This window comes from Colletotrichum jinshuiense, chromosome 7, assembly GCF_051148585.1.
Source record: "Colletotrichum jinshuiense chromosome 7, complete sequence".
Lineage (NCBI taxonomy): Eukaryota > Fungi > Ascomycota > Sordariomycetes > Glomerellales > Glomerellaceae > Colletotrichum > Colletotrichum jinshuiense.
This window is the reverse complement of record NC_139314.1, coordinates 2,451,604-2,467,993: the sequence shown is the minus strand read 5'-3', so window position 1 is coordinate 2,467,993 and position 16,390 is coordinate 2,451,604. Positions and strand designations below refer to the sequence as shown.

Sequence of the window (16,390 nt, the reverse complement as noted above, 5' to 3'; positions counted from 1 at the left end):
AAGAGAAAAAAGAGGGGGGGGGAAGGCCGAGGAGAAGAAACGGTCGCCGTCTCAACTCGATCTAAAACCAAAAAGCGGGTGGCGCGTATAATCAAAAGGGCATGGTCAGCAGGCTGTCGGAGCCCGAAGGCGAGTAGACGCCCTGCGTGCGGTCTCGTTCGATCTCCATGGTAGGCGACGATATATCTTTCATCTGAGTCCGTATTAGCATCGTCCAACGAGGGAAACGGGGAGAAGGAGAGGCGGGGTTTCTGCGAGGAGCATTCTCGGCCACTTACGTTGACGAAAACGTTAGCCTGCTTGATGCCGGCAACGTCGGCCAGGTACTTGAGACGGTTCCTCAGGAACTGCCTCTGCCTCGGTGTCGCGAAGTCGCTGCTGCATGCCGTGACCAGGGGCCACAGGATCATGAGCCCGGCCGCCCCCTTCAGCGGGTCATCGGGCTTCGTCGTGCCGCAGGGGAACTGCGACACGACCACGCCGTAGCCGTTCCACTTGCAGAAGAAGGGCACCGCGGCGATGGTGTCCTCGATGCGCAGGATCGCCGAGCGCTTGAGCTCCTCGTACTCCTCGCCCATGCGGTAGTCGTCGGGGGAGACGAGCCAGGCCATGCATCGCAGGATGGTGGTCGTGAGCATGAGGTGGCAGCACCACGTGGCCACGTGCAGGATGGCGAGCGGCAGGTTGAAGAAGCCGTACACGGGGCCGGTGAAGGCCGGGCCCGTCTCGATCTCCTCGTCGGACCGCTCGAGCACCCACTCGACCGTGTCGACCTTCCACTCCGGGCTGGGGTCGTTGTTGAGCCTGCGGAACTTGGCCTCAAGGGCCCGGGCGCGCTTGAGGGCATCGAGGACCTTCTCTATCGTCTCGGGCTTGCGGTTCCGGGCGCCCAGGGCGCGGTCGACGTCCTGCCTGATCTTGCTGCTCTGGATATCCATGCTGGCAATCGCGTGCTGCATCCGGCCGCGGCACTCGTGGTGCAGAAGCCAGGTGAACTCGGCGACCTCGGGGGAGTTGGGGAGGCAGTGGATGGAGAGGCACTGGTTCCGGGTGATGGCGAACATCTCCTCGCCTTCGGGCGTCTCGAGGCCCTTCTGGCCCCTGAGCTTGACCATGATCGCGGCGCCCTTCATGTGGTTGGTGTATTCCGCAATGGAACCCCGCGACGCAGTCAAAATCTGGTGCGTTCTTGTCAGCAAGCCATCACAAAAGAACGGGTTGGTACCCGAGATGATATCTACCTCGTAGAACGCCAGCATCAGCACGGCGCCCAGAGTTTGGTCGTCGAGCGCCTCCTTCGGGTCCATGATGGCTTTGTTGACGGCCCGGACGGCTCGGAGGTAGTGTCCCTGCGCATGGAACAGGGCAGGGTTGGCGTTGACGGGGCGCTGGGCAGCCAGGGCGGCCAGGGAGACGGCCTTGTAAGCCTGGGAGAGGCACTTGGAGACCTTCGGTCGGCTCAAGAACCGGGGGAGGAAACGGTAGTATCCCCTGGCGGTGGGCGTGTAGGGGACGATGATGAACTCGGACAGGAAGTAGCAAGAGGCCTGCTCATCCAGCGAGTCGAACATGGACGCGGGGATGTCTCTGTCTTCTTCTTCTTCGGCGACGTCGTCGTCTTTGTGGCTCGCAAAGGCGATCGGGTTTGCGTAGTCGAACGTCTTGTACTTGGGCCCGGCCACCGCTGTCAAGCACTGCTTGTTGCAAACTTGCGACACGCTCTTGCCCTCGTCCTCGGAGCTGTCCTCTCCTCTCGACTTCTTGAACCTCTTGATGGTCGCCTGTGTCTCGTCGCGGATGTTGGCCTCGAACGGGTTGCGGTAGCCTGGACACTGCCGCCTCGACTTCTTGCATCTCATACAGAACGGCTTCGCCTCATCACACTTGATCCTCCTGGCCTTGCAAAGCTTGCAGCCGCCCGATGGCTTTCCCGTGTTCACCATGGTTGCGGCGAGGTATGATGTCGAACTTGCAGAATGATGGCATGTAGACCAGAACACAGGAGCAGGAACAGGCCCAGGTAGGGTGTGAGGGGCCGAGCTCCTTTTTACTAGTCTTTGTTCGTTCAAAGCGTCAAATGCGGAGGCAGTTGTCGAGACGCAATAACTGACCGTAATCAGCCGAGGGATAGAATGTGAAAGAGAAGGGGCACCTCGGAGTCATAGCGATGAACTGCACGTATGCCGTGTTATGTGACATTCATTAAAACTGGAGGCTACAAGCCCAATGCCTGGTTGGTGAAATGGCATCGTATGGGCTGGATCACTGATGGGACGCTCCGCGAAACTCTAGGCCAGTCACTCGATGCGTGGGCAAATGGCGACGGGCTCAAGCGGTAGAACGGGACTATTCCGCCAAGGGCGATCTCAGCTGGCCATTTGCATTGGGCAGCGGGTGGACTATGCTGTCAGATCTTTCCGAAGGTTTGTTTCATGCACCGCTAAGCCCTGATGATGCGCGGACTGCGATGATCAAGGGTGGCCCTTCCGGCTCATGCGCGCATTGTTTGAGGGGGTAAACGAAATGGACCGGAAGGGAAGATCAACGGCTCGAATCCCTGTGTCAATCGTTGAAGGAACAACCCGGGCTCCTCGGCAACGCAGTTGATGGACGGCACCTCAGACAGGTGTCAGGGCCGTCTTGCGTGCTTGTGCGTTCCGTCGCGGTGGTGGCCTTGTAGGGCTCTTTCGTTGAAAGTTATTCAAAAGGTCGCATGCCGAGCCACTAAGAAGTTGCCGTGAGTCTTCTCGTTTCCAGTATCCAAACACTGGTGGTTTATGTCAAAAGGTTTATCCAAATTTGACGGCAAAGGGGTGCGGCTGGCGATTGGAACCTTTTCACCATGGGCAGTCTTGGAAGTGCGACCGGACTTGGTAGCTGTCATCGGTTCCGATCCCGGCTCCGGGATTGGGAACATTGGAGAAAGAAGGTGGACCGACAGTATGGAGTATGGCGGATTCTCCATATTCCGCGGGGCGGAGTACATCATCGTGCCGGAGGGGCCCTGCCTAGGCGGGCCGCACCTGAGGGCTGATTAGGTAGCGGCAAGGAGTAGGACCCTTTGTCAACCGCCAGGGTCGCCGCCGTCAAGGCGGGCGGTAGGGGACCGGGGCCACGAGTGCTTGCTGGGCCGCCGGTTCCAACAGTCTGGTAGTCGGAGGCTTGCCCACCCACACGCGACACTTGACGGCGTGGAGGAGCCCGTTCGTTCGTCATCGGAGTTGATGGAATCGTTTCATCCCGTCCGTGGTGTCTGTTCCCAATGCGGTAAGACTGTCGCGGCCGTGGACTTCAATAACTCTTACCGGCATCCGAATTTGACCCCAATCACCCTTTACCCAGGTCAAGCAGAACCCCAACGAGCGGCGCAGAAGCATAAAGAAAGTACGGGGTCTTGTTGGTGATCAACATGGTGCCAATGCTCTGCAGGAGAGACACGCCGACAACAGCTGTCAGGCTTTGCCTTCGGTCATCATGACTAATGCAATCGTCTTTCAAAACACGGTTACAAGGGTATGTTGTCAAGCAAATCAAGACAAATTTGGTAGACTCCTCTATATATATTTCATCATGGAATGTTCTGACCAAGAAAGGAGACCACAACGGTTGCTGGCCCTGCGAAAGGTAAAACCGTTTGTTTAAGTTTATCAACGTACTAGCCGAAAACGAATCGTTCGTCTACATGCACTACCACTGTGTTGGAGTGGAACCGCATGCTGATCGCCCTAAGACCCACTTTCGCTAATCTTCAACTTCATCGAACTCTCGGACGTTCGTCTCTCAACGACAGCCTCGCTACGGATAGAGTCTAAAGGCATTGCAACCCACACCCACAGACTGGCGTACATCACCGTGTGCGCGAAACTCAACACAAGTTTTACCAGCATTAGGTTATGACGGCTGTCAAATCCTTCAAGCAGCTATGCACAGTCCTTACATTCCTTGTTTTCGCCTCCAGGGGTCGAGGCCGGCTGCCCGCGGAACTCCTTTGCGCGCACACTTACGCCCAAGGTTCTCGGTGCGGTCCCGAGAGCACCGGTCAAACCTCGGAAACGGCCGATTTACTGGTAAGGCCGTTACGGTAGATCAGACTATTTCAAACAGTTCACAAGTTCTTTACCGGACTAGTTGGCGCCCCATGTTTTGAGCAAAGACGGGGATGAAGCGCATGTGTGTGCAAACATCACGGGGCTGCCGTCAAACAAAAGGCTGCTGCCGACTTTACGTGGCGATGGAAACTTGGGGTTGTACTATCTGTTTTATCCCGTAAATGCTACTGACCAGCTACCAGAGTTAACCTAAAGCCCCCACGGCACCAAGGACATGGAGAGGCCGGCACGCCTCGATTATCACGCCCCGTGAATGCGGTGATGATCAATATGGCTATAGAATTTCTTGGGTCCAAGGCCTCTAACCGAGCTAACCTCAAGCTTCCAGGACAACTGGACTGACAGGGGGCAGGTGCTAAGGCTGCTAGGGCTACCTGGGTGAAGGGTCCCGTGCCCTTCCTTCCCGGCGCTCCACCCCCACCTAGCCGCGCATTCGTGTTTCCTGCCGGGAAACAATTCGTTAGGAACACGAAGAACCCCGAGCGACTTGATTTTTCGCTTCATAGTCTCAGAGACTGTTGACCCAATGTCTCTCGCAGAAGACCGCCCTGTTTATTATGCGATGACTAACAACTTTGTCGCTAGGTTATGTTTCGTTGAAATTGGGGCTTGAAACGCAGTAGAGCTTTTCTTGACTCGGTCGCCGAAATCTCCCTCGTCAGACTGACTTTTGCTCCCGTTATGCGGGAGCATCCTCCCTCAAAAAGGCAAGGCTGTTACAAGCTTAGCGTTTCTTTTCCCATCCTTTATACTTATCTGTCTACCTTCCAATATGTTTTTCTCTCTTCAACCCAGATGATAATCTCGTGGGATTCGGCAGGCAGGGTGATCCAATACTTAGCAGCCATAAAAAGAAGATCGCCAATCCGCTCGATGGTGGCTATACTCTCGTTCTCTTCTGATTAAGCTTGTGGGTCCCGACAACACTGCTGCTGTAGCCTTGGAAGGCGGTCGGCAAAGTCCAGCCATACAGACGGCCCCCCTCGGACTAAGGAACCGACCGTGTGACAGGTGTTTACTGTCAAAACTATGCGGTAAAGCGGCAGCATGCGGACGCGGTACTTCCTAGATCAGACCTTGGAAGACTCTGCTCTAAGCTTGCGTAATGCGCTGGATCGCAGACACCTGACTCTTCGCCCGAACTGGGATACCAGCCCGGGTTAATTGGTAGCTACTCGGCTACCCCCCCCCACATCTTGAAAATGCCGAGCTGGTTCTGCCGTTGCGACCCCGGTCGTTGATCTGGCAGGCGAATCATTTCCATGGATTGGGTATGTTCGGAGATAAGAAACCGCAAATTAACCATCTGCGTTTTTACGATGCGGCCCTTGCTGGGCTAGAAGTCTAGTGAGAGCGCATCAACGAGGGAAGTGAGTCATACGTCGGTGGAGTTTTAGGCAATCTTTGCGTTCACCTGAAGCGCCCGGTTCCAAAATTCAGTTGTTGATTGTTGTTACGCTCGGATATACTATGTCGGGTGTACTCGGGGGCGGGGGGGAGCGAGTCTGGCCTGATATAGACCGTTTCCTCCCGAACATCATCTCACACGGCACATGACGACGGAATCCTACAAAGGATCACTATCCACTAATGAGACATTTGCAGGCCTTGGTTTTCAACTACGGGTCAGCCGTATTTCTTTTATTGAAAATGTGTTCTGGGCAACAAGGAATCGAAACCCGAAAGTTCGTCGTCGCACTTACATAGGCGAGAGCGAAGCTGGTGTCCCGTGTCGTTTATGTGGGCAGTGGTCAGTGCGCCCGATCCTTCGGCCGGGGCAGGCCCCACAATAGCCCGAGGAATCGTCGGCCCGGTCTGCCCGCCTCCTTCGGCATAATAATTGCCCGACCTGCCCGTTGGACATTGTCGGTCAGCAGCCCCGTGCTGGCCTAATCCGTTCGTGTGCACAACAAGCTGGCCGACTGCCCACGGCCAAGTATGGTTCAGCGGGCAGTACTTTCAGGCAGCAAAAAATGACGACTTGCATTTTTTATTCCGGCGGGGTGGTAGTGATTCATCATCCATCCAACGATAGATGTGCCGCTTCACTCTTCGCTGATTCATGTTGCCATCCGCGGGACCTCCAATGCTGCTTGACCGTACTGAGCCGCTCACCTGCATTGCCTTACGAATGCAGGGCTTACGAGCCGGGCAAAGTGGATATGCTAGCCGCTGTCTTCTGCACTCCGTCTACAACTTATTGCTCTTTTAATCCAATGTATAAGAATGTCATGTTTCCAGCCTGTTAATCACAGCCCGGTAAGATTTGGTACGCTATAAAGAGGTAAACTTGATCCATATTGGAGATAGCAACTCGGCTAGTCTCACCCAGCGGCACAACTCCATTTCCAACACAAACCTCACTGCCTCCTTTCTCACTCCAGGTATTGTCACCTCCTTACAAATGTCCCCCGTAGAACAAGAGACGCCAGCGGTGGTCCTTGATCAAGAGACCATCCACGTCGACAAAGATGGCAAAGTCGTCTTCAAACCCTCACGCGAGTTCCTCCTCGCCTTCAGCGCCCTCTGCGCCGTTGCGCTGGCCGTCGCGTTCGATGCCACAACCCTCTCCGTCGCTCTCCCGACGATGAGCATAGCGCTCGGCGGAACCGCTCTCGAAGCCTTCTGGTCCGGGACCAGTTTCCTCCTGGCGAGCACCGTGCTGCAACCCACCATCGCCGGGCTCAGCAACATCTTCGGGAGGAAGTACCTCGTCTACTTCTCCGCTCTCTTGTTCGCCGTGGGGTCCATAGTCGGCGCCGTCGCCAAAAATTTCTCCGTCGTGATCGCCGGCCGGACGATACAGGGCGTCGGCGGCGGGGGCATCCTGGCGCTCACAGAGGTCATCATCACCGACCTCGTCCCGCTCGCCGTCCGAGGCCAGTGGTTCTCGCTGCTGTCTGCGGTGTGGTCCGTCGGCACCGTCACGGGGCCCTTGATCGGGGCCGGGTTCGCGCAGAACGTCTCCTGGCGGTGGATCTTCTGGATCAACCTGCCCATCATCGCAATCGGCATCGTCATGATCATCCTGTTCCTCAAGCAGGCCAAGGTCCCGGGCCACACCGCCGCCAAGCTGAAGAAGTTCGACTGGCTCGGCAGCTTCCTGTTCACGGCGGGCTCGACGAGCTTCCTGTTCGGCATCTCGACGGGCGGCGTCATGTACGAGTGGCGCTCGTTCAGGGTGCTGCTGCCGCTGATCTTGGGCGTCTTCATCATCGTCGCGTTCGGCTTCTGGGAGCTAAGGTTTGCGCAAGAGCCCATGATCAACAGGGGCATCTTCAACAACTGGACCATGATCGCCAACTACATCATGACGGTCTTCCACGGCATGATTCTGTGGTCTATTCTTTACTTCCTTGGTAAGGTTCCCCCGACCCCCGCTCGCGATCCTCGGGTTTCGTTCCCGGAGCTAACGTCTCATCAGTTCTCTATTACCAAGCCGTCAAGGACTATTCGGTAGTCATCTCCGCCGTCGCCGCCCTCCCAGAGTCCCTTACCGTAGCCCCCGCCGCCATGGTAGTCGGCCTCATCTCCGGCATAACGGGCAGATACCGCTGGTCCCTCTGGACCGGCTGGTCCATCACGACCCTCGGCGCGGGGCTCATGTGCCTCATGCGGCCCGGGACGACCATCCCGCAATGGATCTGGCTCAATATTCCCATCGGAATCGGCACGGGCATGATCTTCCCCGCCATGGCCCTCTCGATCCAGGCGGCGTGCGAGCCGGCGCTCAACGGCCAGGCCGCCGCCTTCTACTCGTTCCTGCGCACTTTTGGCCAGTCCGTCGGCGTCGCCGTCTCGGGCGTCATCTTCCAGAACGCGTTCCGGGAGAGGCTGGCGAGCATCCCCGCGCTCGCCCACCTTGCGGAGGAGTACTCGCGCGACGCGACCATCGTGGTGGAGGTCATCAAGCGGATGCCGGCGGGTGACCCGACGCGCGCGGATCTGGTGGAGGCGTACTGCGACGCCCTGAGGTCGATCTGGATCAGCCTCATCGCGTTTGCTGCGGTTTCCTTCCTGATCAGCCTCACCGTCAAGGGGTACAGCCTGCAGCAGGAGCACGTCACGCAGCAGGGGTTGGTGACGAGCGACGATACCAGCAAGGAAGACGTGGGTAGCTCGCAAGACGTAGAAAAGGGGAGTAAAGGCGAACAGTGAGTTCTAGGAGACCCGGTCATGAGGGAACTCTGCCTAGGACGGCGGTATTCTGGCGTTTGGACTCACCACTCTGTAGACTTGGGAATGCTATATAGAGGCATCTCGCGTATTTTGAATCGTGGAAAGGGCGAGAAGGTCCCAAGGAGAAGGTTTTCTGAGGTTTCAAGGAGATAATGTAATATAATGAATGAATGAATGAATGGCACGCGCTTAGAGGCACAACACCTCACACCACGAGCCGGGTTCCCAGAGACTTGAGCTACCTAGATGAAGCCCTCGCGCTGAGCGTGTCGAGTTATTTTGACGCTCCGATTCACATGGCCTTCCTTCCAATATTCGTCCTGGAATTTCCCACCTTCAGAAAATCTCACCACCTCCTTCCACCCACTTCCGAACAAGGAAGCCATCACGACTCGAGCTGGCTGCTGAGCACACACAAAGACAGCTCCCGCTTTAGCCAACCCTTCGCTTTTGCTATTCTGATCTACCGATACCTGATTCAAGGTAAGTTTATTCATTTTTTTGATCTTGTAAGCCTTTATGCTAGGGAAGCTACTCACCACCACAAGAACCATCAAGCTTGCTCCCCTTCCTAGCAGCCCACGCCCCCTCCTATACAACCCCCTTTTCGGCCATCAACCCCCTTAGGCGGTATACAGGTCGAAGCAGAGAAAGAAGTAGAGACCAAGACAACTTCAATCGATCAGGAGAACAGGGAGCCCGAAATAAATAAAAATGTGCCTCCGCATCTACCGACACTTCACCGCCTGCGGCTGTTACCTTTCCACGGGCTCCCTCCGCGAATGCCCCCACGGCCCGACCTCTCCCCTCTGCGGACCCCAGCACGCCGTCGGCATCGTTGTCAGAAAGGGCGAGAAGTGTGCCTACCATGCCCGGGTCTCCAAGTCGCAGGAAGGCGCGCCTCCGGCCTCGATGACCCAGCAAAGCGACCCCATCGCGGACGGGGGCGCTGGCGTCGAGGCGCACCCGGGACGCCTGCAAGAGCTCGGCCGCTCTGTTTCGGTCTCGGGCACCGGGGCGGCGGATCCCCTCTACATTGATGTCCGGCAAGCGAGACGCATCTTCGCCGCCGCCTTCTCCGCAAGCCCCTACAGACGCAACGGGCACGCGTCCCGAGCCGAGAACAAGGACACCCGTCTCCCTCAAAACATGCTGGCCAGGTTCCGCGATGAGTTTGTCGCTCTCATCGACGAAGCCCCCTTCGAAGTGAGCGATCGGCTCCTGAGCCCCGGCTGGGATGATGACGACGACGATCTGCAGACTCAGGGCGTTGAGATGGACATCGACGCCGAGACTACCAAGAGCGAAGAGACGGCACCCGAAGGTGCGGTAGAGGGCGAAGAAGAAGAAGAAGAAGATGGTGATGCCGATGAAGATGACGAGAACGACCATGTCCAGGATGAGGACGGCGGCCTCGGCAATGGCGGAGAGGAGTCCTCCTCGGAGTACGAGGAAGAGGACCCGTACGTGGCCTCGGGCGCGGGCATCGAGTGGACCAGCAAACTCAAGTACATGACTGGTATTCGATCCAGAGCCCCGATGACTGATTGATGAGACTGGAGACTGGTATGGAGTTACTTGAGAGGTGAGGTGGACATTCTAGACCATTGACGGCAACTCATGTCTCGGAAACCCTTTTATCGTTGTATAGTAGAATAAGTCATCCCTGTTCAGACCACGCCACACATCGGATTTCAAACTTGCTGCAATGTGTTATTCGGATGCTTCATGCCCTGTGTAAACCCATCCGACCTTCAGTGCAGACGAATAAATAAGCATGTTGTACAGATATAGAAATGTGCATCTCATCGTCATGTCCCGCTATATCCAGATCCAAACCCGCTCAAATCGCTCAAAATCGCCTGCTAAACTCAATACGCCTCGAGATGAGATTAGCTCCTCGTCGGCCCAGTTGGGTATTGTCGTCCCCCAACGCCAGAAATCACCGGGCTTGCTCCGCGCTCTTTCCACCTCTTTCTATCATCCCTAAGCTCGCGGTCACGAGAGTCCCAAGGAGCTTCGCCCCTTCCTCGCATGCGATCCACGTCGGCATGGCTGCTTGTTCGGCGTTGGGTTTCGGGCCGCACGGGAAGTCGTTCCCTTCGTCTGCGAGCCTCCATCTCCTCTTCTCTCTCCCAGTTCACCACACGATCTCGTTCCCGTTCTCGTTCCCTCTCTCGTTCACGATCCAAGTCCCGATCTCTGTCCCTGTCCCTGTCTTTATCGCGTCTGCGATCTCGACCTCGTTCTCTCTCGCGCACCCTTTCCCTTTCCCGCTGTTCTCTCTCCTCCATTTCCCTGCGCTCTCGCATCTTCAACCGACGCCGACGCTCCTCTCCCTCGGATTCCGAGGCTTCTGAATGCTCCGACTCAATGTCGGGCCAACTTCGGTTGAGCCTGGAAGAAGGCAGATGCTCGCGGCTACGGCGGGAGGGTGGATCGCTGCGCCGGCCAGAGGAGCTTCGATGACGGTCTGGCGAGCGGCCATTTGGAAGAATAGATGCTACCTTCTCGGTGATCTTTTCCCGAAAGCCATCGACAATGGGTATGCTACGGCGGCGTGCATCGTCCGGTCTTAGTTCGGTACGATGTAGACGGGCGCCTGGTGGCGGGCCATGCACCGTTGGCGGCGGCTGGGCCGCTGATGGAGGGCCCGTGCGTCGGAAACCCGGCGGTGGCGCCGGCGGCGCCGGCGGCTCGTTGGAATGGTGCGCGTGAGGCCTAGCCTTGGATCGCGGGCTTGCTGGTTCGTCTGAATCGGACGATGAGGTTGACGAGTAATGCCGCGGTTGGCTGTGCCTGCGAGGTTGCATAGGTGGTCTGCCTGGGTGCAGATGCTCGGAGGCGTGGACGGGCTCATGTGGGGGGGATGGATAGTCGGAGAAGCTACGGCGCCGACGGTCGTCTGGAGAGCTGGCACCCCGGAATCGCTCTTGCTCGGGTGTCCGAGGAGGGATATTCAGCCGCGAAGGAGGGTAACGGCCCGCGGCATGACCTGGAACATGGCTATACGCTACCGGTCGAGTCGGTGGGGCGAAGTAGTCGGCTTGCGGAGCTCGAGGAGGAGGGGAGGACTTCGGAGAGGCCTTTGGATAGGGGTTGCGAACATGTACGTAGGCTGCCTTGACCCTCGGTTCGTCTCTCTCTGGCGGGCGGCTGGGCGCGGATTTCGGGGACGGTGGGTCATCATTTGGCGCAGCAGCCTTCCTCAGCTTCTCGGCGCATTCCTTGTGCCACTTTTCTATTTGAGGATCCGCCTTTCCAGGGAAAGCACTCGAGGGTAGTTCCGGAGGAAAGGGCTCGCCTGTTTCAGGGTGCTTCAGATTCCAAATCTTGACGGCTTGCTGGATGAAAGGCACATGCTCCTCTGGCCCGAGCAGTATCTCTATTGATTCCCATCGAACAAAACCACGCAGTGTCAAAGCCGGTACGGAGGGGGGGACGAAGTCGTCTTCGGAGGGTTGCATGGAGTGTTGGCAGCCGGTAACCTGCCATATGTAGGATATGGCGGGGTAGGGCATGTCGATGAAGAGGGCTTTGGGGACAGGTCGTCAGCGGGGTGTTTTGGGCGCAAGACCGGATTGTGTGCTTACAGTCATAATCACCGCCAACAGCCTTGTAAAAGGCGGCCAGCTTTTGAGGAGTCAAGGCGTGGACATGTTTGTCGCCAACGTCTGTGATCTAGAGGATGGGTCAGTTTTTGCCCAGAGCAGAGACGGAAGCGGGAGACGAAGGCAGGAACCAAAAAAACTGGGGATACGGTCGCAGACGTACAATGTGGAGGGCGATGGCGCGGAGCAGAGCATCGAGAACAGGTGTCGGGGCCTTGTCAGGGCCGAACAGGTAACCGTAGAAAGCAGGGGGGTTCGGATCGGAAGGTTGATGCTGAGGCTGAGGTTGAGGTTTAGGTTGGGGTTGAGATTGAGGTTGAGGTTGAGGTTGAGGTTGAGGTTGCGCAGTGGACTCTTTCGAGTCGGCCTCTGCGGTCGCCGTCGCCATCCGGGGCCGAAGTCAGCATCAAACGGGGTGTTTTTGTGGGCGGTAAGGTCCCGGGGGGGAAGTGTGGAGATCGGATGGGATGGAGAAATATAACGGTGGTGGCTTGTGCAGATCAGCGATAGCGATTAAAGCGACGTTTGTTTGCTCGTCCGCATGCGACGAGGTAAGAGGGTGGCGTTCGAGCAAGGCAGAGAGAGGGTGCCCGTTGAATCAGTCGCCTTGCTGAAGGGATCGGAGGGTTGCTAGCGTTGAAGCGCGAGGTTGAGGGTATCGACGACTACTAATAAGGTGCCTGGTGTGCGGGCCGCCGCCACAGCATCATCATACGAGATGCAAGGCAGAAGTAGGCTGAGGCCAAGCTAAGCCAAGCCGTGAGTCAAGTGCAGAGCCCAAGTGAGAGTGAATGCACGACTCCGGCGATATGCGCGCCGGGAGAGTGAGGGTGAGGGAGAGATGGAGCGAGAGAGGCGGCGCGGGGGAGGTGCGGGAGAGTTATGTCTCTAGTAGGTGTGCGCGCGCGCGTGTGGGAGTGTGTGGGTGCGCAAAGTGACGAGGGAGGGCGATGAGTGTGCGACCGACTGGCTGATGGGCGGGAGCTGATGATGTAACTAAAGTACTCGGACTGCAGCTACAGGCAGACAGGGTACTTGCGGCTTGGGGGTTGGAGGGGTCAAGACGCACACGATGAGCTCTGGGCTCTAATTTTTGGAGTCTCCCGTCGTCGGGCAGAGCAGGAGGAGCTGGGAGCACCTCCATGCAGGGCAGGGCCAGGCAGGCAGGGCAGTGGCAGGTAAGAATAGCGATCAAACAGGGAAAACGTTTGGCTGTTGGGCTGACACGTGCACCCTGGCGCAGCTTCCCTGGCGGAAATAACTGGAGTCTAAGAAAGGTACCCCGGACGTATTTCCTCCCTTCGCCATGGATGTACCTTTCGCATTCATCATTTCTCTCCTCTGGCGCGCATTCGACACCACTGCTCTGTTACCTTGCAGCTTGCTCGGTGCAACAGCGCGCTGGCGTTGCCTGGCATTGTTTTGGGCGCAAAAGGCTAAGCCGGACACTCCAACCATGGAACCAACCAACCAACCCCCTCCAGCAGAACTGCAATTCAACCCCCTCTCTATCTAATCTGGTTGTTGCCTGCCTGCGCTGACTTGTGACGGATGGATACCTTACCGAACAAGGCGACCCAAGGCAGCGAGCGCGGCAAGAGTACACAGAGGTCCAGTCTCCAAAGAACCAAAGAGCCAAAGTTGCCCGTCGAAATAGGTGGATGCCCGCCCAGTCAAAGCTCAGCCAACCCCCGGGATGCAGCCTGGAAGTATGCCCCGGTGAGCCATCTGCTGGAGACGGCCTGCTGCGATGTGCCTTGTTGCGGAGGCTGGTGGCCGCTCAGCCCGCCATGACTATCTCTCTCCGCCGGGGCCTAACAACGCAACCTTTACTGAGGCAGCCCGACCAAACCGACAGGCTGGCTGCTGCGCCAAAGGACCCAGAGACCCAGAGGACCCAGAGGAACCAGAGGGGGCCCGCCAGCCACACACCCACCCTCTTCTCGCCGGTAAACTCTGCCCATCTCATTCATCTCACTCGTCTCTTCTGCAGCCCTCCACGACGAGGTCAGGGGGGCTAGGGTACATACATAGTAGTGCCGTGGTAGGAGTGACCAACTCAGGACAGCGTCACCATGCCTTTCAACAATCGGATTCCAGTTCCCCGGCAGGCTGGACCCCGGCGAACATCGCAAAACACCAAAAGTCCGGCTCGGTATTCCGCCCAATCTTTTCGCAACTCTCGCCCCATCCCCCAGAGACGCTCGTGGCAACCGGATGCCGATCCGCCGCGGCTCATCGCACATCCTTACAGCGCTCTACTATGTAAATAGTGACCCCGCGCGTCTTCCGTCTCGTCCCAGCCGCTGTGGCACTCGTGTGTATGATGCGGTTGCAGCCAAGGTTTTGGGACATGGGAATCTGGCGGTGAGCAGATGAGCATTGGTTTGTAAACATGGCTTGCAAGGACCTGATGTGCATTGCGCCCTCTATATTCCAGCATACCACTCTATGACATTATTGTGCATGGCAAAAACCAACGAGATGGCAACCTGTTGATGCACTGACCGCCAACCAACCGTTTCGTCGGCTCGCCTCCAGTGTTACCCTTTTATCTTACACGGATCTATCTGTTCCCGCCCTATTGCCTCCAACTCCCGTCGGTACTCACAGCGACGATCGACAATCTTTTTTTAGAGAAAATATAAATAAAATAAAACAAAAATATTGCATGTTCACTGAGAGGCGGAATACCAGAGTCCAACGGTAGCGCCGGCGAGGGAGAAGAAGCTCCTAGCGAAGTTGAGTGTTCTCCACCTCGCGAGCAGCTCCGTGGCCTCGGCCCATCCCACCGTGGTGATGCCCTTCGCACCGGCCATGAGTGCGTTGTTGGTTGGCGACATGACGACGATGGTGTAAGGCACGATGGCGAGGCTCAGAGCCCCGGCGACGACGTACGGCTTCCACGCAACACCCTGGTGGTAGCGGTCATAGGCCGAATAGGCCAACGACAGGAAAGTGACGAGCGCTACCCGTGGCCCGGTCTTCGTGCCAGTCAGAAAGAGGTGTTGCCACAACTTTAACGCATGGATCGGCTCTGCGCTGGTTTGGAGGATGGCGGGGATGCTGAAGATGGACAGCGATACGGTCGCGCCTAGGTAGACTAAGAGTCAGCAGCTGACGTTGCGCCCCGATGACATAAAGCACAAAAGCCAAGGCGAGGTAGCCCACTTACCAGCCCACCAGGCGGACCCAAGGATGCCGGTCGCAGTTGCGATGGTGTTGGTCAACCCGAGTTGCGACATGTTCGTCTTTTTTGTGAGTTGTGCGTGGTGCGTTGTGCGTCTGTTTGGTTTGGTGGCTGGATCGATACGAGCTTTTACGGGTACTCGATGTCTCGGTTTTCAGTTGACACTTGGAAATATACGAAATGCGTCTTGCTCGATAAAGTTATGTTACATTGCAATCGGGAACAACTAGTATATCATGGCTTTTGGGGAGATCCGCGTTCTCTTATATACACTGGACTGTACCGCAGAAACGGACATTTGCTGTCATGGCCCCATGGCGGAGGAATCGCGGACGACGCAAAATGTCCGTTGTTTGCGAGCCCACCCCGCTCCGCTGCCGCCCAGGCCCGGTGCTTGCGTCGCGACACATTTGACGGTTGGGCCACTCCCCGAGTCAGATTGAAAAGGCTGCGCATAACGCTGTGCGATTGTCTGCTTTTCACCCCAACGTTCCTAGACTTCTGCCAGGGACCGGTAGGTAAAGGCCCGGAAACCGATAGAGTCGACGGCGAGAAGCCCGTGTTGTTCAAACATATTGTGGTAGAAGATCCCTCGGCGCAACAAACACCAAGAATTTGTCTTTGGTGTTATTTTGTAGGACGCCCAATGGCATAGCCGACGAGTATGGTCTCCTTTTGGTCATCCTCGCTCGGCTCCTTCCAAACCTTCAGTTTCTCGAACCCCCACTTGCCAAGGATTTTCTGGCTGGCAAAGTTGTCCGGCTCCGTCACGGCGGTGACAAGTTCGTCCACGTCGCCTTGCGGCTCTCCTCGGATCGTCGACTTGTCGACTCTGACCTCGCACTCGGAGCGGGGCAGAGACCACCAGGCACCGAGGAAGGCCTGCACAAACTCGGTCGCGTACCCCCTCCCCCACGAGTCCTTCTGGAGCATGTACCCGATCTCAGGCCAGCCCAGTTCGCCGCCGTTGGCCTTCTTGCAGCCGCCGAGGCCAATCCACTCGCCTGTAGACCGCAGGCAGATGGAGAAGTCGTAGTTGTCGGCGTCATTGGGCGGCAGGAGCTGCGCTAGCTTCGTGCGCGTCTCCTCCAAGTCGACGTCAACGCGGCCAACGGCCGACCATCTCATGACATCGGGCTGGGTCCTCAGGACGTGTAGCGGTTGCAGGTCTTCGGGTGAGACGGGCCTTAGAATGAGGCGCTCAGTGATGATGGGTTGCCGCGAGGAGTGCGGCGGCAGGGGTATCGTCGGCAGTGTGGTTTTCACCGTGACGAAGTCAAGTGGTTGAGCGTCCATCTTCC

The 16,390-nt window shown here is 57.3% G+C and overlaps 6 protein-coding genes across 6 annotated transcripts; 2 read left to right on the top strand and 4 right to left on the bottom strand.

Annotated features, from left to right (window-relative positions):
• Positions 1–91: 91 nt before the first annotated feature.
• EsH8_VII_000644 (Zn(II)2Cys6 transcription factor domain-containing protein) lies at positions 92–1,943 on the bottom strand (the record flags this gene model as incomplete). The annotated part of the gene is made up of 2 exons (XM_083270777.1): positions 92–193; positions 279–1,943. The coding sequence occupies 2 exons, from the start codon at positions 1,941–1,943 to the stop codon at positions 92–94; spliced, it is 1,767 nt and encodes a 588-aa protein (XP_083128334.1).
• A 4,570-nt stretch (positions 1,944–6,513) lies between these two features.
• Positions 6,514–8,267, top strand: EsH8_VII_000643 (major facilitator superfamily domain-containing protein; the record flags this gene model as incomplete). Its single annotated transcript, XM_083270776.1, has 2 exons — positions 6,514–7,468; positions 7,534–8,267. The coding sequence occupies 2 exons, from the start codon at positions 6,514–6,516 to the stop codon at positions 8,265–8,267; spliced, it is 1,689 nt and encodes a 562-aa protein (XP_083128333.1).
• A 735-nt stretch (positions 8,268–9,002) lies between these two features.
• On the top strand, positions 9,003–9,839 carry EsH8_VII_000642 (uncharacterized protein; the record flags this gene model as incomplete). The annotated part of the gene is made up of 1 exon (XM_083270775.1): positions 9,003–9,839. One exon carries the CDS (start codon positions 9,003–9,005, stop codon positions 9,837–9,839), a length of 837 nt encoding a protein of 278 aa, XP_083128332.1.
• Positions 9,840–10,180: 341 nt separating this feature from the next.
• On the bottom strand, positions 10,181–12,287 carry EsH8_VII_000641 (uncharacterized protein; the record flags this gene model as incomplete). Its single annotated transcript, XM_083270774.1, has 3 exons — positions 10,181–11,823; positions 11,882–11,969; positions 12,063–12,287. 3 exons carry the CDS (start codon positions 12,285–12,287, stop codon positions 10,181–10,183), a joined length of 1,956 nt encoding a protein of 651 aa, XP_083128331.1.
• A 2,287-nt stretch (positions 12,288–14,574) lies between these two features.
• Positions 14,575–15,144, bottom strand: EsH8_VII_000640 (anthrone oxygenase family protein; the record flags this gene model as incomplete). The annotated part of the gene is made up of 2 exons (XM_083270773.1): positions 14,575–14,993; positions 15,075–15,144. The coding sequence occupies 2 exons, from the start codon at positions 15,142–15,144 to the stop codon at positions 14,575–14,577; spliced, it is 489 nt and encodes a 162-aa protein (XP_083128330.1).
• Positions 15,145–15,716: 572 nt separating this feature from the next.
• EsH8_VII_000639 (GNAT domain-containing protein) lies at positions 15,717–16,385 on the bottom strand (the record flags this gene model as incomplete). Its single annotated transcript, XM_083270772.1, has 1 exon — positions 15,717–16,385. One exon carries the CDS (start codon positions 16,383–16,385, stop codon positions 15,717–15,719), a length of 669 nt encoding a protein of 222 aa, XP_083128329.1.
• Positions 16,386–16,390: the final 5 nt, after the last annotated feature.